This window comes from Simochromis diagramma, unplaced genomic scaffold (genome assembly GCF_900408965.1).
Source record: "Simochromis diagramma unplaced genomic scaffold, fSimDia1.1 OVJJ01000304.1, whole genome shotgun sequence".
NCBI classification, from domain to species: Eukaryota; Metazoa; Chordata; class Actinopteri; order Cichliformes; family Cichlidae; genus Simochromis; species Simochromis diagramma.
In genome coordinates this window covers 13,985,496-14,006,701 of record NW_024387030.1, presented here as the reverse complement: position 1 = coordinate 14,006,701, position 21,206 = coordinate 13,985,496, and the positions used below count along the sequence as shown (strand labels likewise).

The 21,206-nt window shown below is 41.8% G+C and overlaps 1 protein-coding gene across 2 annotated transcripts in view; it reads right to left on the bottom strand.

The window, feature by feature from the left end:
* Positions 1 to 7,802: 7,802 nt before the first annotated feature.
* Positions 7,803 to 21,206, bottom strand: part of tmem260 (transmembrane protein 260) — a 35,752-nt gene continuing 22,348 nt past the window's right edge. The window contains exons 15-17 of one of the 2 annotated variants that reach the window (XR_005697305.1): positions 20,919 to 21,003; positions 13,844 to 20,805; positions 7,803 to 13,633 (exon numbers count right to left, since the gene is read on the bottom strand). Coding sequence is in view for 1 of the 2 variants with exons in the window: in XM_040042032.1 (XP_039897966.1) it covers positions 20,545 to 20,805; positions 20,919 to 21,003 (346 nt within the window). In the remaining variant the exon portion in view is untranslated. Of the gene's footprint in view, positions 20,806 to 20,918; positions 21,004 to 21,206 lie in introns of both variants that reach the window. The other variant, XM_040042032.1, reaches the window with a different exon arrangement.

The following is a 21,206-nucleotide window of genomic DNA, read 5'->3' as shown; positions in this document are numbered from 1 at the left end:
CTGCAGGGTCACTTTCAAATGCCAGACAAGGAGGGAAAAACTGTAAGAGAACGAGACAAGGTGCAAGAAAGGGGACTGGAGAATAAGAAGCATGGCAAAGGTTTGAAGATGACTCCCTTCAGAGACTACCACAAGGCTGGTAACCCTGTTAAATTTAATCATACAGCAGCACATCACAAAAAAAGTGTAGGACACTTAAAAAAGTGTGAAGAACCCACAACATTATGACAGAAACAATCTCAATCGGAATAAATGTACATTCTTGAAAAGGCATGATGAGTCCCACAATTACACTTAGGCGTCCGCACATGACATGAAGAATTATATATAAATATATACACACACCAACAGTAAACATACTTGTCACTTTCGCATTTAATGCTGAGTGATATAACCAATAGCAGCTGAAAGGTTCCTTTTCTCCGCTTGTTATTCTGACCCCGGAGTCTCGTGTCTTCAAAGTGCACAAGTCATGAGAGGGATTAGGCGTCCGGCCTTCACAATACTTCAATACTTCATACACAGCCTACAATGAGTTTTAATCAAGACCAAAGCAGTCCTGAGGAGCATATGGGACCAACAGACGCTGCATTAATCCCTCTTGGTTTTTGTCTAACAGCGGGCCGCGCAGCGCCCCTCATCCCCTGGTCTGCTGTCCGGTCTGTAACAACTGCGAGTCATCCTCTGCATCATCGGCCTGCGCAAAGTTTGCCGGTTGAGGCCTCAACGCCCGCGGGAGGAAATGGGGAGGATTACAAACCGAGTGTGTGGTCTGATCGGGGGTTGTGAAAATTAGACAGATGAGAGCAAGTGATCCTTTTATAAAATAAGGCAAAAAAAAAAAAAAAGACAAAGAAGAGGAAGAGAGAGAGATAAATATTAGCTGCTGAACTCAGTGAATTTTTCATTTAAATGCAAAGAACACCAATTTTTATTACTGAGGGAGATTATTAAAATAGCTGGCTAGGAATATTGGACAGGTTTGGAAAAAGTGTAAACAATATTTAATGGCTCTGAATAAGAAAAAAAAACTGTAATTCAAAAAAAAGTCTTAAAACATGTCTAAAAGCCTGCATGCTTTGTACATATAGTATACTTGTATATATTTATGGCTAAAAAATGTAATAATTCTTTTTAAATCAATAAAATGATGACTTTCAGGCGAATATGTACAAAAAACTAATACAAAATAATAAATAAATATTTTAAGCTAATCCAGCAGTATCCCCTTGAAAGTGCTTATCCAGGCTTAGTCGACATTTTCTGAAATTATTTAAGTTTGTGACATCATCAATTAATTTGATAATCTTGTCAAAGATTAAATTAAAGGGGTTTTGTATAGCCTACATAATAACAGATTTAGATGTTTTAAAAAATGAAGTCTAAAGAGATTTGAAGTAAGCGCAGTAAAAAGCATGTTATTTTAATTTCTCAGACTGCTCACACAAATCCGTGGATTTACAGAGATCCAAAACTGATAATGATACTAGGAAGCTAGACTAGGAGGTCTCAAAATGCAAAGGGCCACACATTGTTCGTGCAGCAGCAGCAAGCGCCGCAGAACCTGTAACCTCAAAAATATCCTCAGCATTATTTGCTCCACGGCCGATTTATAGCTTTCTGTGGTAAAAAAAAAACATGCATGTGAAGAGACTTTTTAAAAATTCTATGGCTACTGGGTCAACGGGGTCCTTTGCCCTGGTAAGTGCTCTTTAAAAAAAATTGTTTCACCAAATATGCCCAAACATTTGGCTTATGATGTTCATAAGCCCCACAGGACACAGAGGGCTTATCAGTTCATTAGCCACTTGATGGCCTATTTCAAGTTATAGTAGCTGGGAGGAGGGTGATGGATGAGGATACTACCATCCATTACTGGGGCATATTTTGTTAAGCTATTCAGAAATGTAGAAAAAATCCACCAAACCCATAAGAAGATTACCAGACCTCAGCATATGTTAAAAAACACATCACTACTATACTTATGGGTCAACTTAATACCTAGTTAGATAAAGCTCACCTAGTTAAGACTGGGCATCCATCCATTATTGAACAAAACAATTTTAGACACAAAGGTATATATAAGAAATGATACATTTATACTCTGCAGTGATTTTAGTTTTTTTAAATTTATTTTGTAACAGTAACTACATTTTAAAAAAGCTGAAATTCAGCATTTTTTAAAACTCTTTGGATTAAATGTTTCCCAGACATTAAAAAAATCTCTCCACCAGACAAAATGGAAATACTTTCAGTGTGGATTACGCATCATCCTAATGGTGCCGAACCACGAGGAGAGAAGTGCTGAAATATTAAAAGTGTAACTGGTGGTTAATATGGCTCAAAAGGTCACACATATGATTTCAACAAGTAATATATTAAACAGAGCCACATATGGCTTCAAGCGAAATACACGAAATTCTCATTATTGTCAGAGGGGTGCAAACTTGGTATCATACGTCCTTAACAAATAAATATTTCTGTCTGTTACGAGTGCAAAAAAAATAAAAAATGCATTAAAAAAATAACCAAAACTAATATTTCACAGCCTTCCTTTGATTCCCAGTTTTCTTTTAATTTTTTTGAGGAAAGCCTCTATATTGCATAAAATCTCCAGAAACAGTTTAATTTTTCCCCCACACTGCTGTCAAATTCAAACTTTCTAGCTCACAATATTTGTGCATGGTTTACTCCATAAAATGTAAAACATCAGCCAAAATGACTCATGGATATAAACTACTGTGTTACCCACATGCTATCCAACTGAATCACAGCAAAGTGAGGATCAAGTGTTACTAAAAACAAGTACAAAACAATGCAAAGCACAAGAAACCTCCTCGATTGTGCCACTTAAGCGAGTAAGCTTTTAATGCTCATTTCTGTTTTACTTACTCAGTTTTGAAGGGGGAAATAGCGGGAACAGCTGACATTTGACATTACATGCAAAACCATGATCAAACCCAATAGTTAATGGCCTCAAACACACCTTTTGATCACAAACAGCTTACAAATTTAATGACTTCATGGTGAACTGAGCCAATTTCTCTCCATTCTTGCAGTATTCTCACCACAGGCGACGCAGAATATCAAAAACCCGCACAGTATATCTCAAAAGAGAGAAAAGAAGTTGTGCAACAATATACTTTAATAATTCAAATTAATACTCTGCCCTCTTAATTCAGCAGTGTAAATGAATTAATCCATAAAAGGCGATCTACTCCTCAGAGAATAATTCGCCATCACTAGCAGCAGAATGCTGCAGTGGTTTCCTCTTCCTCATCAACATCTGTATAGATCGCGTAAGTGTTTCGGTTCCCCTGGTACCACTGAGCAGCGCACTAGAACAGATACCTGTGAAAGAGCCACTTCTCTCCTCCTCGTCAGGCTGCTAAGCCCACAAGACTCGTCGTTATAACAATTAACACAGGTACATGTGATGAGACCTCCCTGATAATTTACACCTTTCTAACCAACACTCTGTGGTTTAATCTCCTGCAAACATCCCTCTCTTGTGAGACAGGCCTATAGGAAGAACCAAAAATTAATTAGCTGAATCCAACAGATTAGAGCTCAGAGACCGCAGCTCAGATGGACAACAGCTAGTTAGAGTGCAGAGATGGCGGAGAAGCAAATCAGCCCCAGAGGAAGAATTTCTTCTTTGCTTATTTCAATATTTCATTGAGTGTTATACATCAATGAACTGTTTCAGGGTGTCATCGCACAAAAAGCTAAGCCTTTTGAATTCACGGCCTTGCAAGTGTATGCCTTCATCCAACGTGCCTTGAATACATGAAAGCAGCCGTCTCCATGACACACAAGTTCAAAACACATTTCAACTTCTAGAAAAATCAATGCCAACATGACGGCGCGGCTTTTCTTCCAGCAGGAGTCAATCTTAACTTTTCACTTTAGTCCACTGCATGGTTGAATAAATGGTAAAGGTGGTTTTTATCTCTTTTTTTATGAAATATTTGGGACACTCTCAAGACAGATGGGATGGGAATCCAGTAATTTAGCAAAATACGAACACATTGAGACAGTAGAGACTTGGTTTTAGAAGTACGTATATAGAAATTAAGATACTTTATTCTTGTTTCCGAGCTGGAAAATGAGAACGTTCACATATTGGTGGTAAACTTGAAAATATTGCTGCTAGTTTCAAAGCCATCAACACTAAAGCACAGCTTCAAATATGTGAATATAGGCCTTTTCATGGCAAATATTCACACTTATAATAGCAAGAAAATCAGAGTTGTAATTAAAAACAGTAATGATGGCTGCAGGGTGCAGGTATTGTGCATGAACCTGAGCTTTCGTTAATGTCATTAATTATACCTGTGCACATCCTGTTACGACGACCCAGAATGTGACAAAGGCTTACTGCCACTATAAGTATGCACACAGCACATCTTAGTATTAAAGCTTAGAGAATCTGGATAGAAGATCATTTGACAGCAAATGCTTTGACTTTTCATAGCAGACTTTTCAAACCTTGAGTGTAATAGGTAACATGGTCCCATCTGGTTTCATGTGTGTTTTTAAAAGAAAAAGCTTTACTGTGATTGAAGCCAGTAAACAGAAGATATATGGAGCAGCTGTTCACTTAAAAACAGTTGATAAATCTTAGAATTACCAGGATTTCTGAATTTATTACTGATGAAATGTGGTATATTCTTCATCTATGTTACAATTACACCCAAAATCAGTCTGGCTAAACCAAACATATCTTACAGCAAGACCTACATCAGATGTTTCCACCGCTGATAAGACGACTTGGACCTTGATAAGAACTGTTCTGTCAGCATTTCTGTTAGGTCTTGATTGAACAGCTGTCTTTTGGTGGTGCTAATTAATCTAAATTCTGTTAAGGTTAGACTTGGCCTTTTCAGAACCTTAGTTAATAAACTTCGGGTCATGGGCCCTAACATTAATTCATTGCTCTATAAGTGTTTGGTAGGCATCAAGGCCTTTAATTGGCAGTGGAGACCCAAACCATGATAATGCCTCCACCATGCTGCACAGTTAGGATGAGGTGTTTCCCCCTCCAAACATACCACTGTGTTTCTTTTGAAGTGTTTTTTTTCTTCTTCCTTTTTACATCATTTTTACTCAGTGATTTTCTTACAGTGGACACAGGAAGCTTTCTGTTACCCATTTTCTAGCACTTTCAGGACTGCGTATCAAATTCACCCCTAAGGAACAAGAGCAAGGGTCTTGAAATTTCTCAATTTGTAGTTTGTCTAACTTTGAATTGAAGGACACCCGGGTCTTTGAAAAGCATCTCTGTAATGCGTCTGTAATCAAAGCACAGCTCACACCAGTCAAACCAGCCAAAATAATCCTTTATATACAGGTAAAGAAAACCCAGGCCGCCAATCTCATTTCTTTAACTGGAGCAGCTTTTGGTAAAGTCTTTAGCACAGATGTTAATTTACTTTGTCCAACCTAGACTGTGACATGGAAAGTACACTGCATACCTTTCGTAACAGGAAAAAATACGGAGATAATAATTTCTTTTATAAGTAATAAATCCATAAATCCTCGAATTAGTTGTGGTTTCCCTCGCAAATACTCTGTATCACTAACTGGCACAAAGATTTTTCACTTGTCTTCTAATATATCTTAAATAACCTGCTTTTGTTTCAGTCTTGATGTCAGTGAAATACAAGATGCAGTTTGACTTAATACAAGCCTACATTTTACAGCACCAGTGATTATTTGGTCAACTGGGTAACACATAAACAGCAACAGTTGCCCTTTGAAGACGTGATGCTCTAGAGCCTGAGAGCCAATATGGCTGACAACAGGCAAAACTGCTCTTCATAATGTAACCCAGAGCCTTAATATGGCTTAAGGGTTGAGAATCTCTTCTAAGCAAAATCTTCCGGGGATAATCAAATCTCTCTCTGTCTTTATACAGCTAATTTGACAGTTTCAAAATCCTTCTCTGATCAATTTTACCTCTCTTAATCCCCTCTCACCCCCCCCCTTGCACCTGTTAGTCTGGGTCTACATGCGTGCCTCCCTCTCTCCTGAGAGCATATGGAGCAGTGGCTGACCCAGAGAGTCGTTGAGTGTGGAGACAGATGCAGCCCCCAACCCTCCACCCCTCCTCCTCTTCATCTACCCACCATGACCAGCCCAACCCTCCAATCCACCTGTTTGGGTCACAAACCACGGGGATGAGTGGCTGTGCGCGTGCCACACCAGCGGCTTGGCCACTGCTTTGTTATCCAACCCAAGACAAAAGGGTATTTAGGGAGACCGGCTGCCTGCCCAAGGGGAACACAATGCCATGAGGCTGGCAGGCCTGTGGACCCAGGGACGCCGATCACGTGCCGACTTTATGTGAATAAGCGTTAGGGGGCATCTGTTGTGTGTGTGTGTGTGTGTGTGTGTGTGTGTGTGTGTGTGTGCGTGTGTGTGCACGCGTGTGTCTAACCTGAGGTATTATGCCAGACGATGGGGAATTAGACAAAGAAGTATGATGTGGGAGTTAGAGGGAGGGTACTTAAAAACAATCACATCTATTATAATTAAAAGAGGTCTACACTTGAATAGACTGCTGTAGTAATAGGTGGTCAACTTCTGCTGCAAATAAAAGGCATACTAAACTACTGCATACTTCTATATCACTGCACAGATCCATAAAACCGAACACTGCTTCGTGATTAATGAACTTCAGTGCAGGAAAATACATTGTCGCGCAGGTATTGGGGTCAAGTCATAAAGGTTACCGAGGTTGGGTCAAGTCCGCTCATCCAAACTGTGAGGATCCTGACCGCCCTGCTGCGATTCAAGCTCTAACATTTGCAGCCATTAATAACTTTCCTTGAATCAGCTTTCATCGGAATAAGTTAAAAGATAGAAATGTGACATAAACTGCCTGAGATTAAGACACTGTTCATGATCACCGATGGCAATAATGGACAAAAGCACGTACCCCCATTTTCAATGTTGAAATTTAACATTCAAGTAATAACATCTATACTTGATCTTAAATCGGCCTTAAAATCTGCCACACAAGTGTCAAAGTCTTGAGTCACACTTGCAACATCTGCAAACATACATCAAAATACTGTGTATAAGGCAACAACAGAGTTTTTGCAGCTCTACGCAGCCTGATAGTCAGTACTTGATATGAGCTACTCTCTACACATATCTGGAATCATCACTCCATACGACCTGTCGCCACTGATTTTTAGTCCAGTTCTTGGATCAACTGAAGGGCCACATGCATTTCTCAGGTCCCATGTTTGCTGGTTGTTGTTTGATTTTTTTACTGTTTCTTAAGGACATGACGTTCAGATACTGTTCTTGCAGTAGATGTAGAGGGTTTATCATTTTTAGGCCTGCCACTTTTTATTTTATCCTCCATTTGTCCAGTTTCCTCAAATCTTTTAATGACACACTGCACACAACACTGAGATATGCCAAACTGTCAGCTAATAGGTCTTTGAAACCACCTTCTTGGTGCTAAAATGCTATTTTATGCCTCTTAAACTGAGCTATCATTTTTCATAAATTCACTTACAGAAATGGGAACAAATGAGGTGTTCTTGGATGCTAGTAACAAAGTGCCTAAAGATACATTTTAAATTGGGTGCTTGTTAAGTTGTCTGTTGTATTTAGGCACAACACTGGCTCATCGCTTGAGTTAGGTGGCTTTTTATAGGCTTGAATAATTCATAGGTCAGTGTTAAGTGGTTTAAAAAAAAAAAAAAAAAAAGGATTACTTCTTAAGACCCCATTAAAAAAATACAAGAATGTCTGACTCTGTCAAGTGCTTGTTGTAACTTTTCTTTCACAAAAGTCTTGGTTTTATATTCCTTACATCAAACATACCAAGACATGTTGGTCTCAGAGTACGAGTCTCAAAAGCAGGTCATACAACTCGGGAGTGATGCTGTTCAAATGTGCCCAGAGCAGCTGATCTCACCGAGATGCTGACGAACTGATCTGTGAAATTAAAGAAGTGAAATTTCTGTTTCCCTGAAATGGAAACACAATCCACCACTTTAAATAGTTAGAAACAAGTTTTAGAAAACTCAGGAGTCACTTTCAGACCTACTGATAACAGGATTTTTTGTTCGAATGAGCTCTATTTTTGACATTGCATGCATTTCTTAAATTTTTGTCCAGTTTTATTAAAACTAAAAACATTTTGACAAAAAGAAAAAGAGTAAATCTGAATGGTTATGTTAAATTCAGCACTTTGAAGTTCTCAATGTAAATAAAATTATCTGTGCTGTGTGGGTGAAGATGGTTTTCCAGTGAAACAACATTTCACATCTTAACAAATACATATTTTAATTTTGCGAGGCAACTTTATTTTTCTTTTTGAAATATTTGACATATTTCAAAGATTTGAAAAATAATCAAACCAAAAGTGAAGCAGAATTGAACCGCGATCCTTGGAGCTGGTATAAATGTTTAAGTCTGTTATGATATGGAGTTCATTTGCACGGTCCAAAAAACAAAAACACACTTTTTTTCCTCCCCGTGTGCGTCTTTGTTCAGTCTAGACAATATTACATCATTCTGGCAGGGGCGTTTGTATGTTATTGTGTCTATTGTGGCTTATACAGTGTGTCATGCTCTCTCAACAGGCACGGTTACACATGGCTTGTGGCGCCCTGACCTACAACTCCCCCTCTTGTTTGTCAGCAGTTGTTTGGCCTACTTTCATAAAGACAAACACAGCCATTTGTTTTGTTTTGCATTTCCATGAAAATGGAAAAAAAACACACAAAAAATAAACGGGGGGGGGGGGGTATTGTTGTTGTTGTTGAAAGGGTAGAGGAACTCCGCCCTTAATAGATTCCAACCCAAGTGACAAGATTTTGCCTGTTAAATTATGACTATTACCCCTGAAAAAAGATAATCAATTTCCCATCATGCTTTTAATTATCAACAAAACCTTTTTTGTGCAAGTTTTAGGCTCTTCTTCAACCTTCTGGACACCAACTGAACTACGAGCCATTCAGCCGGCAAGCCCTCCAGCTGAATCTGCCCCTCCCTCCTCTTTTCAGTCTATGGACAGCAAGGATGCTACAGTTCATTAATGAGTATGCTCCGTAGCTCTTTAAGAGTCCTTAATTACACTGTGACACCAGTCAGCCCCAAACTAGGAGGGGTACAGAGGGGAGGCACGCTGGGGGAGGGGAACAAAGTCCACAAACCTCGTTTCATAGAAATCAAAAAGGGGCACCTAACCTATTCAGAATTATCAGTCAACCAATCTCATTCTGAAGAAAAATCAATTGTTTTGACACGAGGAACTTGATCAAACAAAATTGATTAGGTCTTTCAAAAGGTGTGACATGGATAGCACTCTGGGGCTAGGCGATGGACTGTGGCAAACACATGTGATTGAAAAGCTTTAAATGGGTGTCAAACAAGCGGGGACATAATGTTTGACTTAAATTATCAGCAGTCCCACAGGAGGCTTGTGGGATCGCTCCCCGGAGCCGGGTGTGTGTGCAGAATACAAACAGGGGATTCACCGGTGACCAGTGGGTCAGCACTGGAAGAGGGATGGGTGCCGGTTGCTCCTGTGAGACTTGGCGACATTCCTACGGCAGCTTTTTTTAATTTGCTGGACATGACCCCTCCTAGCAGGCGCTCACAGGGCACACAGCACTTCTAACACACAGCCACGGTTGCTTTGAGTGCGTGTTTGCAGCGTAGGTGGGAGGAGAGGGGGGGTGTTGCTGTTGGGTCCCAGATGGGGTAATGGGGAGTTTAGCATCAGGATTACAATGAAATAGTGTGGCTTTGAATTGAATAGAGATTACCCCAAGCTCACAGTGGTTACACAATAACACTGCTCCCCAACACCTCCACCAACAGGACAGGGTGTGGTCAGATATTTAATTCATACCCGTCAAAATTATTCTAAAATATTAGAGCATGATAACTGTCCTGTGAAAAATTACGTCTCGACCACTTTTACTTTACACGTCATTTTAAAACCAAAAACGTTTTAATTTAGCCTCACAAATCCCCAGTTTTAGCTATCAAAGTCAGTGGCAAGTACTGCGTATGTATAAAAAAAAATAATAATAAAAAGTGCCCCCCCTTCATGGTCACAGCTGGTTATTACTGCATTTTAAAGTCAAAATATGTAGTTGTAAAAATTGCAAAAGGCGTTCCTTTATGCTTTCTCAGTTATTCTCCTCTTCATCTTTCTCGCTTCTACATCACATACATACGCCAGGATGACTGACTAATCTGTTTGTTAAACATGTGTCTTGCCTCTGAACTCCCCAGCTGCTGGCCAGTCAGCCAGCCCAGGGAGATTGAAATGTTAAGAGCGGTGAAGACAGGTCCACTAATTAAATTCCCCAGGTTAATCCCAGCCGATCCCCTCACCACACTCTCCAACCCGCAAGGAGACAGGAGGAGGGCAGAAACCAGGGGGAACAACAAACAAACAAACATTAAGCGCTAACAATGGATGCATGAAAAGAAGAAAAATCACAACCAAACTGGATGAGGAACTGAAAGGACTGAAAAACCACATGTGGTGAGTCTCATTTAAACAAGCAAGCATGCAGACAAACATGCATCTGTGTGGGGAACGGTGCAATAACTTCAACAAGCATGTGTAAAGCTAAAAGGCCACAATATTGGAGGAATCCTCATAAACATTAGCACACGAAAGCTCATCTACTGCTTCCACGTTGACAGCCATCACATTCCCAGGACTGCTTTGAAGAAAAGTTCATCAACACCAACCTCAGCCCTGTCATCGTCTCAGCATGTACAGTGGTCTCACGTCTGACCCTTTGCCACTGTACAACCGAGGACAGCTGACCAATGACTATCAAACTATGTGACCTTGGCAGCATCACAACAGGTGCTGCATTCCACCTCCTTAAGGTGTCACAGCTTCAGGTTGCAGAAACTACTTTCAAGCTGGCCTAAGAAATAACAAACTGGCTTTCAAAGAGGTTTCATCGTGACAGAGACCAATAATTGATCGCCCAAAACAATAGACATGAGCATGAAGTAATGACGAAAGAAAATGAGCTTGAGTTGGGAGCTGTCAAGGCTTTATACAACTTTTAGGGCACAAACACCATTACAGACAGAAAACAAATCTTATCTGCCTTTCTACAAATCAAGATATTTACCATGTCGTGAGCAATGGCAGAACAAAAAGAGCTCAACCTCTCCCAAGGCAGCTCACTCTCTGGACAGTATTTACTAATAAGGAAATAATACTGAATTTTTTACACATTCACTTTGTTTTCTTTTTTCTTTTTCAGCATATTTTAAAGAGGCTTTTAAGCACAGTAAAAATCAGATACTTTAAATACACAAACATTATGCAGACGTATGTAATGGGTAACAGGTACTGATTTATAAGTACCTGGACATGAATAACTTGAGCTCATTATAAAATATCATATAGTTCAAACTAAATAGGCAGAATATTCACTTTCTCCTGACAACACTTTCCTTAAAGCTAAAACACAGTTTTCAGTCAATTTCAAAGAAAAGCAGATATGAAATGCAAAAGTGAGGTCAGAGGTCAAATGTGACATGATACTGTAATGTGATATTTATAATATAACCAGTACAATTTCATAAATGTTGTCCATCCAAGCAAAGGCAGCAGAATTTTAACCACAGTTGTAAAGATAAGATATTTTATTAAAGTTTGACCTTATTTGAAGAAGCGCTCAGCGCTCCAATGTACTGTGATATTTACAATCCCCTCCATACATGCCCCTGTATCAATACAAACAATGGAATAGCTCTATATAGCATTAGTATCATTTTGACCTTCAAATCAAGCTACTGACCTTAGCGAATAGGTCAAAGGTCAGCTGTTATATCTTTATACTGCATTTTCTGTATGTTGACGATACACGCCACACTTGTAAAAATCATAGTTGAGTTTGAAAGATTTTTGTCAATTTTCTAAAAATAAATTATTGAGTTGACCTTGAAGGCCTGAGTGGATTTAAGCCAAATTTTAATGGAAAGTTTAAATCATAATTCACTGAAAACTGAACAAACTGACACGTACGCAGGCAAACGCTACCATAAACATAAAGAATTACTGTGATCCTTACTCAAGCACACAATTTAACTATAAATACCAAAAGTAACTGATTTTTTGCATTGGCATATCATATATCATTATGCGATCCAATTATTATAGATAGGATGATGTATACGTGTAATTATCATTTTCATTAAAATAGCTAAATTGCTAAACTTATACCAGTGAGCAGCAATTCTGCCTGTAAATGTAGCAAAGTAGAAGTCAGAATATATATTTCTGAAACCTAGTGGAGCAGAAGTATTGTGCTTTAATAAATGTTATGTTCAAACAACACCAGACTGTTATAGTTAAAAATGAATGAAAGACACGTGCAGAACTTTCTGATACATCCACAGCAGATGCTTCATAACAAAGAAAAAAAACTATAAAAGTGAAAACATTTATTATCGTCCCAACTGATCTACAGCGTTGAGCAGATGAGGTGAATGCAGGAAGCGTAGATTACAAAAGGAAAACTAGAGCAGGTGCTTTTGTACAAAGTGGGTGTGGTTTGGGGAAGATGTGGGTGTACGACACAGCGTAGGCGTGCTGCGTCACAGACACCACGCGCCTGCGTTGTGGCTTCGCTCAGAGGTGTAATGCCTGATTAGGGGATTACAGGAAAGTGCTTCTTTGCAGTTCTGTGAGAAACAATTATTAACATGTTGGTGTCTCTAATCCTGGATAAACACAGCTTTTCAAGAACAACAGCGAGTCTTTCTTCCCCTCTTTTTTTTTAAAAAAAAATCCATGTTTAAACCCTGTAGTCACTTGAACTCCAAAGCCTAACTAATACCAGCAGAGGAGACAGGCCAGTCTTGTGGAACACTGTCATTACAGAGGTTGTGCTCTTGGTGGAAGACATGGCTGGCCAGCAGGCCTTCACATCAACAGGGAAATCCAAATTTAGCTTGGGGAGAGAAAAGCATTGTGCTGAGCACAGCTTGTTGAAAGGGAATTAGACTGAAACATGTTCACAGCCTGTAATCTTTTATTTGTTTGTACACTTGTCTCATGTAATCTGCTTTCTAGTAATGCAGAGATGATTTCCTAAGTCATGCTGGGGAACCAGTGGATAATAGTTACAGGTGGGCTGTTATCACAAAGCACCGGAGGTTCGTGCAAATGTCAAGTTATCCACTTGCGATTGATGGACTCATAGGTCGCTACGAGTTTAAGAAGGAATTGTAACGAAACAGAAAACAGCAAGATTTTTCATAAAGTCGATGAGCCAATGCATAAAAAGCTAATAATTTTATAGATTTATGGGAATGCATTCAATATTATAAATGCTATTTAGTGCCAGTTGTGCCTGATAACAGTCAAGCAGGAAGCAATCAACCCACTGCTGATGCCTGAGCCACCAATCTACACACTTACAGACCTTCCCACACACACAGACACACTTTATCATTTCAGTGTAGCCTGTGGCTCTAAAATACAGCACATCAAAACAACCTGTAAGTTTCATTTCTGATGCCCTTGAAACCTGCTGACTGGCCATACTGTCCACTACCTGACACTTTGAAGCGTGCCTCATCGCAGTCGTCTCCTCTGCCGCGTTTCTGTGAGGTCCTGAGAAGAAACGATGGACAACATGTCACGGCCTCGTTTTTCCTGCTATGTCAGTGTAACAAAACCCTCATGCACCAAATTTGAAAATTCAATCAGTGGAGAAATTGGTATTCCTCAAACAAACAAAAAATACATATCTATACTGCACAGACTGGATTTTTTAAAAAGTGTGTAAGCATATCAGTTTGCTTTTTTGTCTCTCTTTTTTACCTCGGGTTTAAGTCACTTAGTTTCCACAGAGAAAGGGGGCAGGGCAAAAGCAGTCCTAAAGGTGCCGGTGCTTGTATGTGATGTGGGGATGTGTTGTGCCCATCTGGCAGGACAGGGTTTAGCCCTAATCCCAGAGCCCCTCTGCAGGGGAGCCCCAGACCGTTGATCACTGCCCCCCTGCTGGTTCCTCCACACCCCTGACCTCAACACCACATAAACGCACAGACTGCTGGCAGAACAGAAGAACACAACACAACTGCACATAAACAGCAGAGCAGTGGTCAGCTTTACACTTCCATATTCCACTCCGGCAAATAGTGCCTTATGATATTCAAGTTGCAGGTCAGTACTGAGTTCGGTGACCACTAAGTACACACAGGCAAAAGTGTCCGCTGCACAAACAGAAACACAGAGGAAGACGAGAAAGAAATGTGACCCTAACAGAAAGGAAAACAGAGAAACATACCCACACACATGCAGAGGGCACGGAGAGACTTGTTTTTGTGAGGCAATATGGAATAGCTAATTTATCAAACGCACAACTATAGACAGAGTAAATATACACACACATAATTACAAAAACATAGACGGATAGGCAAACACACAAAGACACCCAGAAGCAGTCACCCAGCCATACACACCACACACCTAACTACTGATAATCCCCCAGACACAGGAACACACACACACACTCACACACACATACATACAGAGCATCATTATGTTTATCACTGTGAACCAGCCCACCGACACCCATCATTCTAATTCCATTTGTCTGTTTAGATTCGTTTTGCTTTAATCCTCCCTTGTTTGTGCACATCTGCAAGCACTGCAATAGTACAGACCGAGAACGAGAGGAAGAGAGAGAGAGGGGTACAGAAAGAGACAGAAAGCAAAACAGAGAGAGAGAGAGCTCACAGGGAGCACTCTCCCTCATGACATCCTGGTCCCTGTAGCTCCAGCAGAAGGGGCAGACAGGCGTATCTCCTTGCCCAGGGAGAAGCTCCCTGTCCCAGCCACGGAGCCGTCGCCAGGCCCGGAGGCCCCTATAATCACTGCAAACAGTCAAACATCCAGTCACACAGGCTCTTACACCAACACAACATTACAGGCTTTTTACACAGTATTACACCACATCTTATTATCCCATTCAAGTCCCTCTATTAGCTCAATTGGATGGTGGGATTTTCATTTGTAAATTGGGGGATTTCAGATTAGCTTGTCTGTCAGCGATGAAATGCCCCCTGAGACTGTGAATTATGTGACCAATCACATATGAATCAATGCTTACGCATGCTGCAGCTGCATGAATGGATGGTGTCAGCAAGAAGAATTAAAACAACTTTAACCTAGATTACGTGTTGGGTGTACAGTACACATATTTAATCAATGGTCACAGCTGCAATGCACAAATGCCACCGTTTCAATGCACACCCCACAATAAGCAGTGTAGGCTTTATGTGGCAAATAATATTCAGGTCTAATGGGGAATTATTAAAGAGATAAATATTAGCTTCCGTACACACCTAGCAGCAACATTATGCAGAACTGAAGCTGGTTGGTTGAAAGGAAACGAATGAATTACCCCTCTTCCTCCCCGGGCCTTCCATTCAGATACAGAGTGAGGGAAAGAGAGGCAAGAGAGAGGAAAAAAGGCACCCCGAGCTAGTCGAGAGACCCGGCAAATTATGAAAATGCCTCTCTGTGTCCTAAATGGAGGCCGAGCTCTTTAATGTGGCACAAAATTAGAACCTGGGGGAGGAAGTGTGGCCCGCTTGATTGGCGAAACCCCTCCTGGCCCACTACCCCCCTTCTTCTCAAAGCACACAGAGATATTATCCAGTGCCTAGTGGCGCTCTCTTGTACTGGGAAAAGTGAAGGACCCCAGAGAGAGCCCAGGGGCGTCCATAAAGGTGCCTAATTTGTCAGTTTACTCCTCAATTATTTAAATAGATCTAAGAAGGGAGCGGAGAATGAGGCTTTTTCCTGCCTCTTCTCAGTCAAAGCAGAGAGACCTTTCTCCACGGTAGCCATTTTCAATTACGCTCCGCACTGCTGTCTTTGATATACAGAAGTGCTGTAGTGGAGCGGGGCTGTATCAAATAAACAAATGTGTGTACACAAGATAACAACGGGAACTTGGGGATAATATTCAGCCTGCTCGAAAGAACTCAAAGTTATTTCACATTTACAAATTTGCAGATTAAAACAAACTTTGTGGACACGTGCACACACAGGAAGCACACAGACACACGCCGAACGTTTTTCATCTGCTAAAATGTCACAAGCGTATGATCGTACACACCGTACATTTACACTTTTATCCGTGAGGATTAAGGTACGGTTTGGATACAGGGGAGGGACCTATTGCTACTCATCCCTCTGCTCTCCTGTCCATCTACACCATCAACCTACAACCTCATCTCCCGCTATCCTATCAACCACGCACACCCAGCTGGAGTACCAACTCCAACAGCCTGGCAATGCCACCTCCCTGCCAGAGAGACCACTGGAGGTATGTGGAGCCTGGGGGCAGAGATTACCAAGCGGTTGAAAATTGATCCTGGAAATAGAGATGTTGTATTCCCCAACCCTCTGACCTCTAATCCCTCGGATATCTTCCTCTATTGTTTGGTTTGATTTACTATTGGGAGGAGGCTGTGTGGGCTAAAGAGGACCAGGATGCTGTGAAGCTGCAGGGGGGTCCACACAGGGTCCTAATGTGACCTGATCACTCACAGGTTTTTGGTGCAGGCAGGTAACGGACCCTCTCTTTGTCTAACAGCTGTGCCACAAACCCCAAGTGAGATAAACTCATCTCTCAAACAGTAAATTTCAATAAGCACTATTTACACGTAGGCAGCATTGGCAGTGCAGGATCCAGCTGCAGTACAACGGTATAGGTGCAACCACACAAAGACATGAGCAGGAAGACAATGTCAGTTTTTTTTTAAACACAGTAAAGAAACTTGCAAATACAACATACAAACAGTAACACAATGGAGGGCACTACAAACACCTGTACAAATAAACTTGCACACATGCTACACCTGACATGCAAACACTGGCCGCCACACACACTGTGGAAACACAAATCAAGAGTGATGGCAAACGGAAACCTGAGAAAAGTCAATCATGATGTCAACACAGACTGATGTTAATGGGCCTAATTCTACGCAATACACATTCAGGAAAGCAGTTAATTTAGCTAAGATAACAGTAGTGCTACCTCTGTGAGAAGTTTAAGGTTACAGTGTGCCTGCTCACAGGAGTTGGTGTTTCAGACAAACCTGCAGGCAAATGTTGTTTTTTGAATACATTTGCATGAAGGAAGTGAAACTCTTGAGATTTAGAATGACTTTTGTGGTAGAGTCCAGTGCACACAGAGGCACTGCATGGGTCCAAACTCAGCACCTCCTTACACTTAGACAAAAGTCACAAAAAAAACTGAGGAAACTCGATGAATAGAGGACAGAAGAAGTGGCAGGCCTCAAAACCATCTACTGCTAACTAAAGGCTCATCAGAAAAGGTCTCAGTGGCTGTTAAGAATTCCTTCTTGTGGAAGGGAAGCAGGGTGAAAAAAACTGAGGTATTCCAACTTAGACAAGAACAGGACTGGAAATCAGTAGTGGAGGGATGAATGCAAGCCTGGCCTCCCCAGAGCCTGCACCTCAATGTTACCAAAGCAGTGTTGGATCATTTTGACAGAAGAAAAGGCAGACAGCATCCAGAGAAATATTACTAAAGACAAATTAAAGAAAATACAAGAAAGCTTGCCTACGAGAGTTCAGGCCGTGTTGAAGAATAAAAGTGGTCATACCAAATATCGACTTTCAAGCTTGTTAGAAATGTACAAACTGTTTTTACCTCATATACTGTGTCTCCATGTACGCTTGCATGTTTCAATAAACTGCTCAGGACTTGGACAGTACTGTACCTGAATAAGTCACTTTCATGACTAAATCATAGTATGAAATGAGACATACGAGTCTTAGGAGGAAAAAAAACATTTCTTTTTGCATGGGACAGCAATGTTAAGCTAACAAATATGTGCAGACTTTGGTAAAAGGCATTGGCAACCTTTACAAGGATGGGTGGCACCTGGTAAACATCCTTGACACAGGTTTCTCATGCTTAAGAAAGGGATCTGAAGGCAAAGTTTTTCAGAGTGTAAGATTTTGCAAAATCTGTGGCCAGCTCAGTATATCATGCCTCTCACACCCTCTATTCTCTTCCCAAACACTAACCAACACACCCCAGCCCTCCGCCTCCTTCCACTCCAAGCTCCCATCCAGCCAGAGAGAGGAGTGGAGATAGGCCCAGTTGCTAAAGCTGTCTTTTCAGCCCCTGCTCCCGCTCGGTCTATCTGAGATACACAGCAAGCGGAGGTGTCGCTTTTCCGCTGGCATTTCGGACAGTATCTACTTATAGACGAGAGAAAAGGAGAAAAGAAAAACAGAAGGGGTATTATCAGGGAGGGATGAGAGCAGCAAAGGCATTTTGTCTTTTTATTCCCCTCCTAAGCCCTGGGCTTTGCTCCCAATCCGATTGGTCGATACGGCCAGGGATGTAAATGAAATGCAAAGAGGAATAAGGCTGGCTTCCCATCTCCAGTGTGTGCCCCCCTAAGTCCCCCGCCCCTCTTTCTCTGTCTCACTCTGTCTTGCTCTCTGGCTGTTTATGGCGTTGTGTTTCTGTTTCCCCATTCACAGACTTGCTGCTCTCCCTGTTTCTGTCTCACCCTCCTCACTCTGCCTCTGCGTCCTCCCCCACTTCGCGCCTCTCCCTGGCTGGGCTCACAGCTCTTATCTCCTCAGACGCCCCACATTCCAGCGTTGCCGTGGCTCCCTGCCTGCATCCCTGGTCACGGCGATTCCATGGGTTCCCACAATCCTCGGCAGCTTGCTGATTTAGGGTGGGCAAGTGACTCTCAGAAACGGGAGAGAAGAGGAACAGAGGGGTTACGGAAAGACAGAGTGAGAGGGGGTGGGAGGCGGGGAGGGTGGGTGACAAGAGGGGGATGATAAAAGGAAGGTAAGGTAAAAATAAGAGGGGATGAGCCATGTGGCAGCAGATAACCGATGTAAACATTAAACTACACCAATACAGTCAAGTGAAGTTAAAAAACACGATTTAAACTCGCATTATTAATTTGCCTGCAATGTCAAAACAACAAATATGATAACATTTTTGATCAAAAATACTACATTTCGGAGCAGAGCACAAAAATACGTAAAAAAATCTTTATTGAAATATTTTAATCTGTAGAAAGCAGAATGACAGTTTCCCCCTTGTTTTTATGCGAAACCAAACCATCTGCGCTACAGCAGGTCGAACCTCATCATCCAGCCAGCTGACAGCCGCTAACCAGGCCTGCGAACACAGAGGGCAGATTACATTCGGAGAAAACTGCACATGCACTCACTGTCCCTCGCTTTCCGCTGGTATCTCAAACAGCAGGCTTCTTCAGAAACGTTTTATAAAGCTTATGGCAAAATGCTGATTTGACCTCTGCACAACAAATTTCATGGCACGAGGTTCATTAACATCAACACTAACATTTTTAAAAACAGCGTGTAACTGATGCGTCAGATACAAGGGCGTACTTCACGGGTGTTCTTCAAACAACCCTGGTCCAGTCAGACTAAGTTTGACGGCACCTCTTCCCGACATTCACAGACCTGAGATTCCATTTTTCTGTGAGTCGAGTATTGAAAATCTTGCGTATCTGCGTTTGTCCGTGAACTTTCCATGACTTTGTGTCTCTCTAATGATCAAAGCATTTTGCTTTTCAGTGTGCCGATCTGTTTATCGAATAGGTTTATGAGCAATTCTGGCAAGGAGAGGGGGCTGAGTGGAGATTTAAGCATGTTCTCACACACATGCAGACCCAAATCAACATAGATGCCCACATGGGCACACGCACGAACGCACCTCTAAAAGGGTCCCTGGCATTGTGACATTTCACATTTCATTTAAATCCAAGAGGGATTACCGCCCTCATGTTAGGAAGGAAGAGAGAGAGAGGGGGGTAAAAAAGCACTCATCGAATCCATTAGTTTTAAACATTTAAAGGACCATCTAAGATAGACTGATGGAAGGATAGAGGGGTGGGTGGGTGTGTAGGGCTGCCACTGATGTGGAGTGAGGCTGCGTGGCACAGCACAAGTCTGTCCTAGATTAAACAGCCGCTCTAATCCCCCATTTCTGCCCCCAAATTGGGTTTCCCTCAATCTCGGTCTTGCCATCCTAATGTGAGAAAAAGAAGTAGAGCAGAGGCTGAGGCAGAATAATCAGCACGTTAAAAGCTCTGAGAGCAGAATAGGAAAAAAAAAAGGGGGGAGAGAACGAGATGTAACGATAAAGCAATTGAATGGGTGACTTTAAGGGAAGCGTGCAGAGCTTGATTGAGGTCAGGCAGGGCTTCCTAAAGTCATGCCCTGCCGCTGGTCAACTGTAAACATTCATCAAATGAGACGTAGCACAGTGTTAGCTCTGTTTGGTAACTTCAAACAAGAACTTATCCACCAGCATTTCCCTTCATTTCAAATTCTGACATACAAGTCCAATTTGGCACAGTACATTTAGCCAAACTTAACACCAGTGCACCAGTCTTGATCCACATAGAGCGTCACCTTAAAACCACACAAAGAGGCACATTGGCTCAGCCATAATTTCCATTGTTCCAGCTCCGTGGATCTTATGGGGTTTGCCTCCGGCTCTGTCGGAATCTGTCTCTCTCTTGGAGCAGGTGAGTAATGGCTGAGCGGATGGCGGGTGCCTGGGGATCAGTGGGATCCTTCTCTAAGTAAAGACTGAAGTGCTGGACGCTGCAGGTCAGTAGGCTGTCTGCACTGTAACCCCTGTGACCGGAGCGGAGCAGCCTCTCGCAAGCCAGAGCCAGGTTCTTGTCCCAGTTTGGAGGATAGTCGGAGTGGGCCTCAACAATCTCCTTATATAGCTTCCCGGCAATTAAAAAAAACAGAGATAAACATAAGAACATTCATGCTTTTCCTGATGCATTTTAATCTGCCCTACTGTGGTAAAGTGTTTGCAGGTGGGGGTCAGACTCACAGTGTAAGACAGCTCAAAGAGGCGAGCTTTCCCCTCTCCCTGCATCCTTTCAGCCAGGTCAAACAGAAAGAAAGCCGTCTTCATCCTGAAAGAAAGCACGCAGGCTCAGGGCTAAGTGCTGGATGGATGAGCCATGCAGATCTACACTCTCAGACGCACCACTCCAATGGAGTGATTTATGTAGATGCCGGCACCAAATACATTGTACGTGTAGATGTTTTACCACACAAGACTGGTTTATGGAGATGTTCTGGTGGGGCAATATGCATCGTGACACAGCTTTTTATT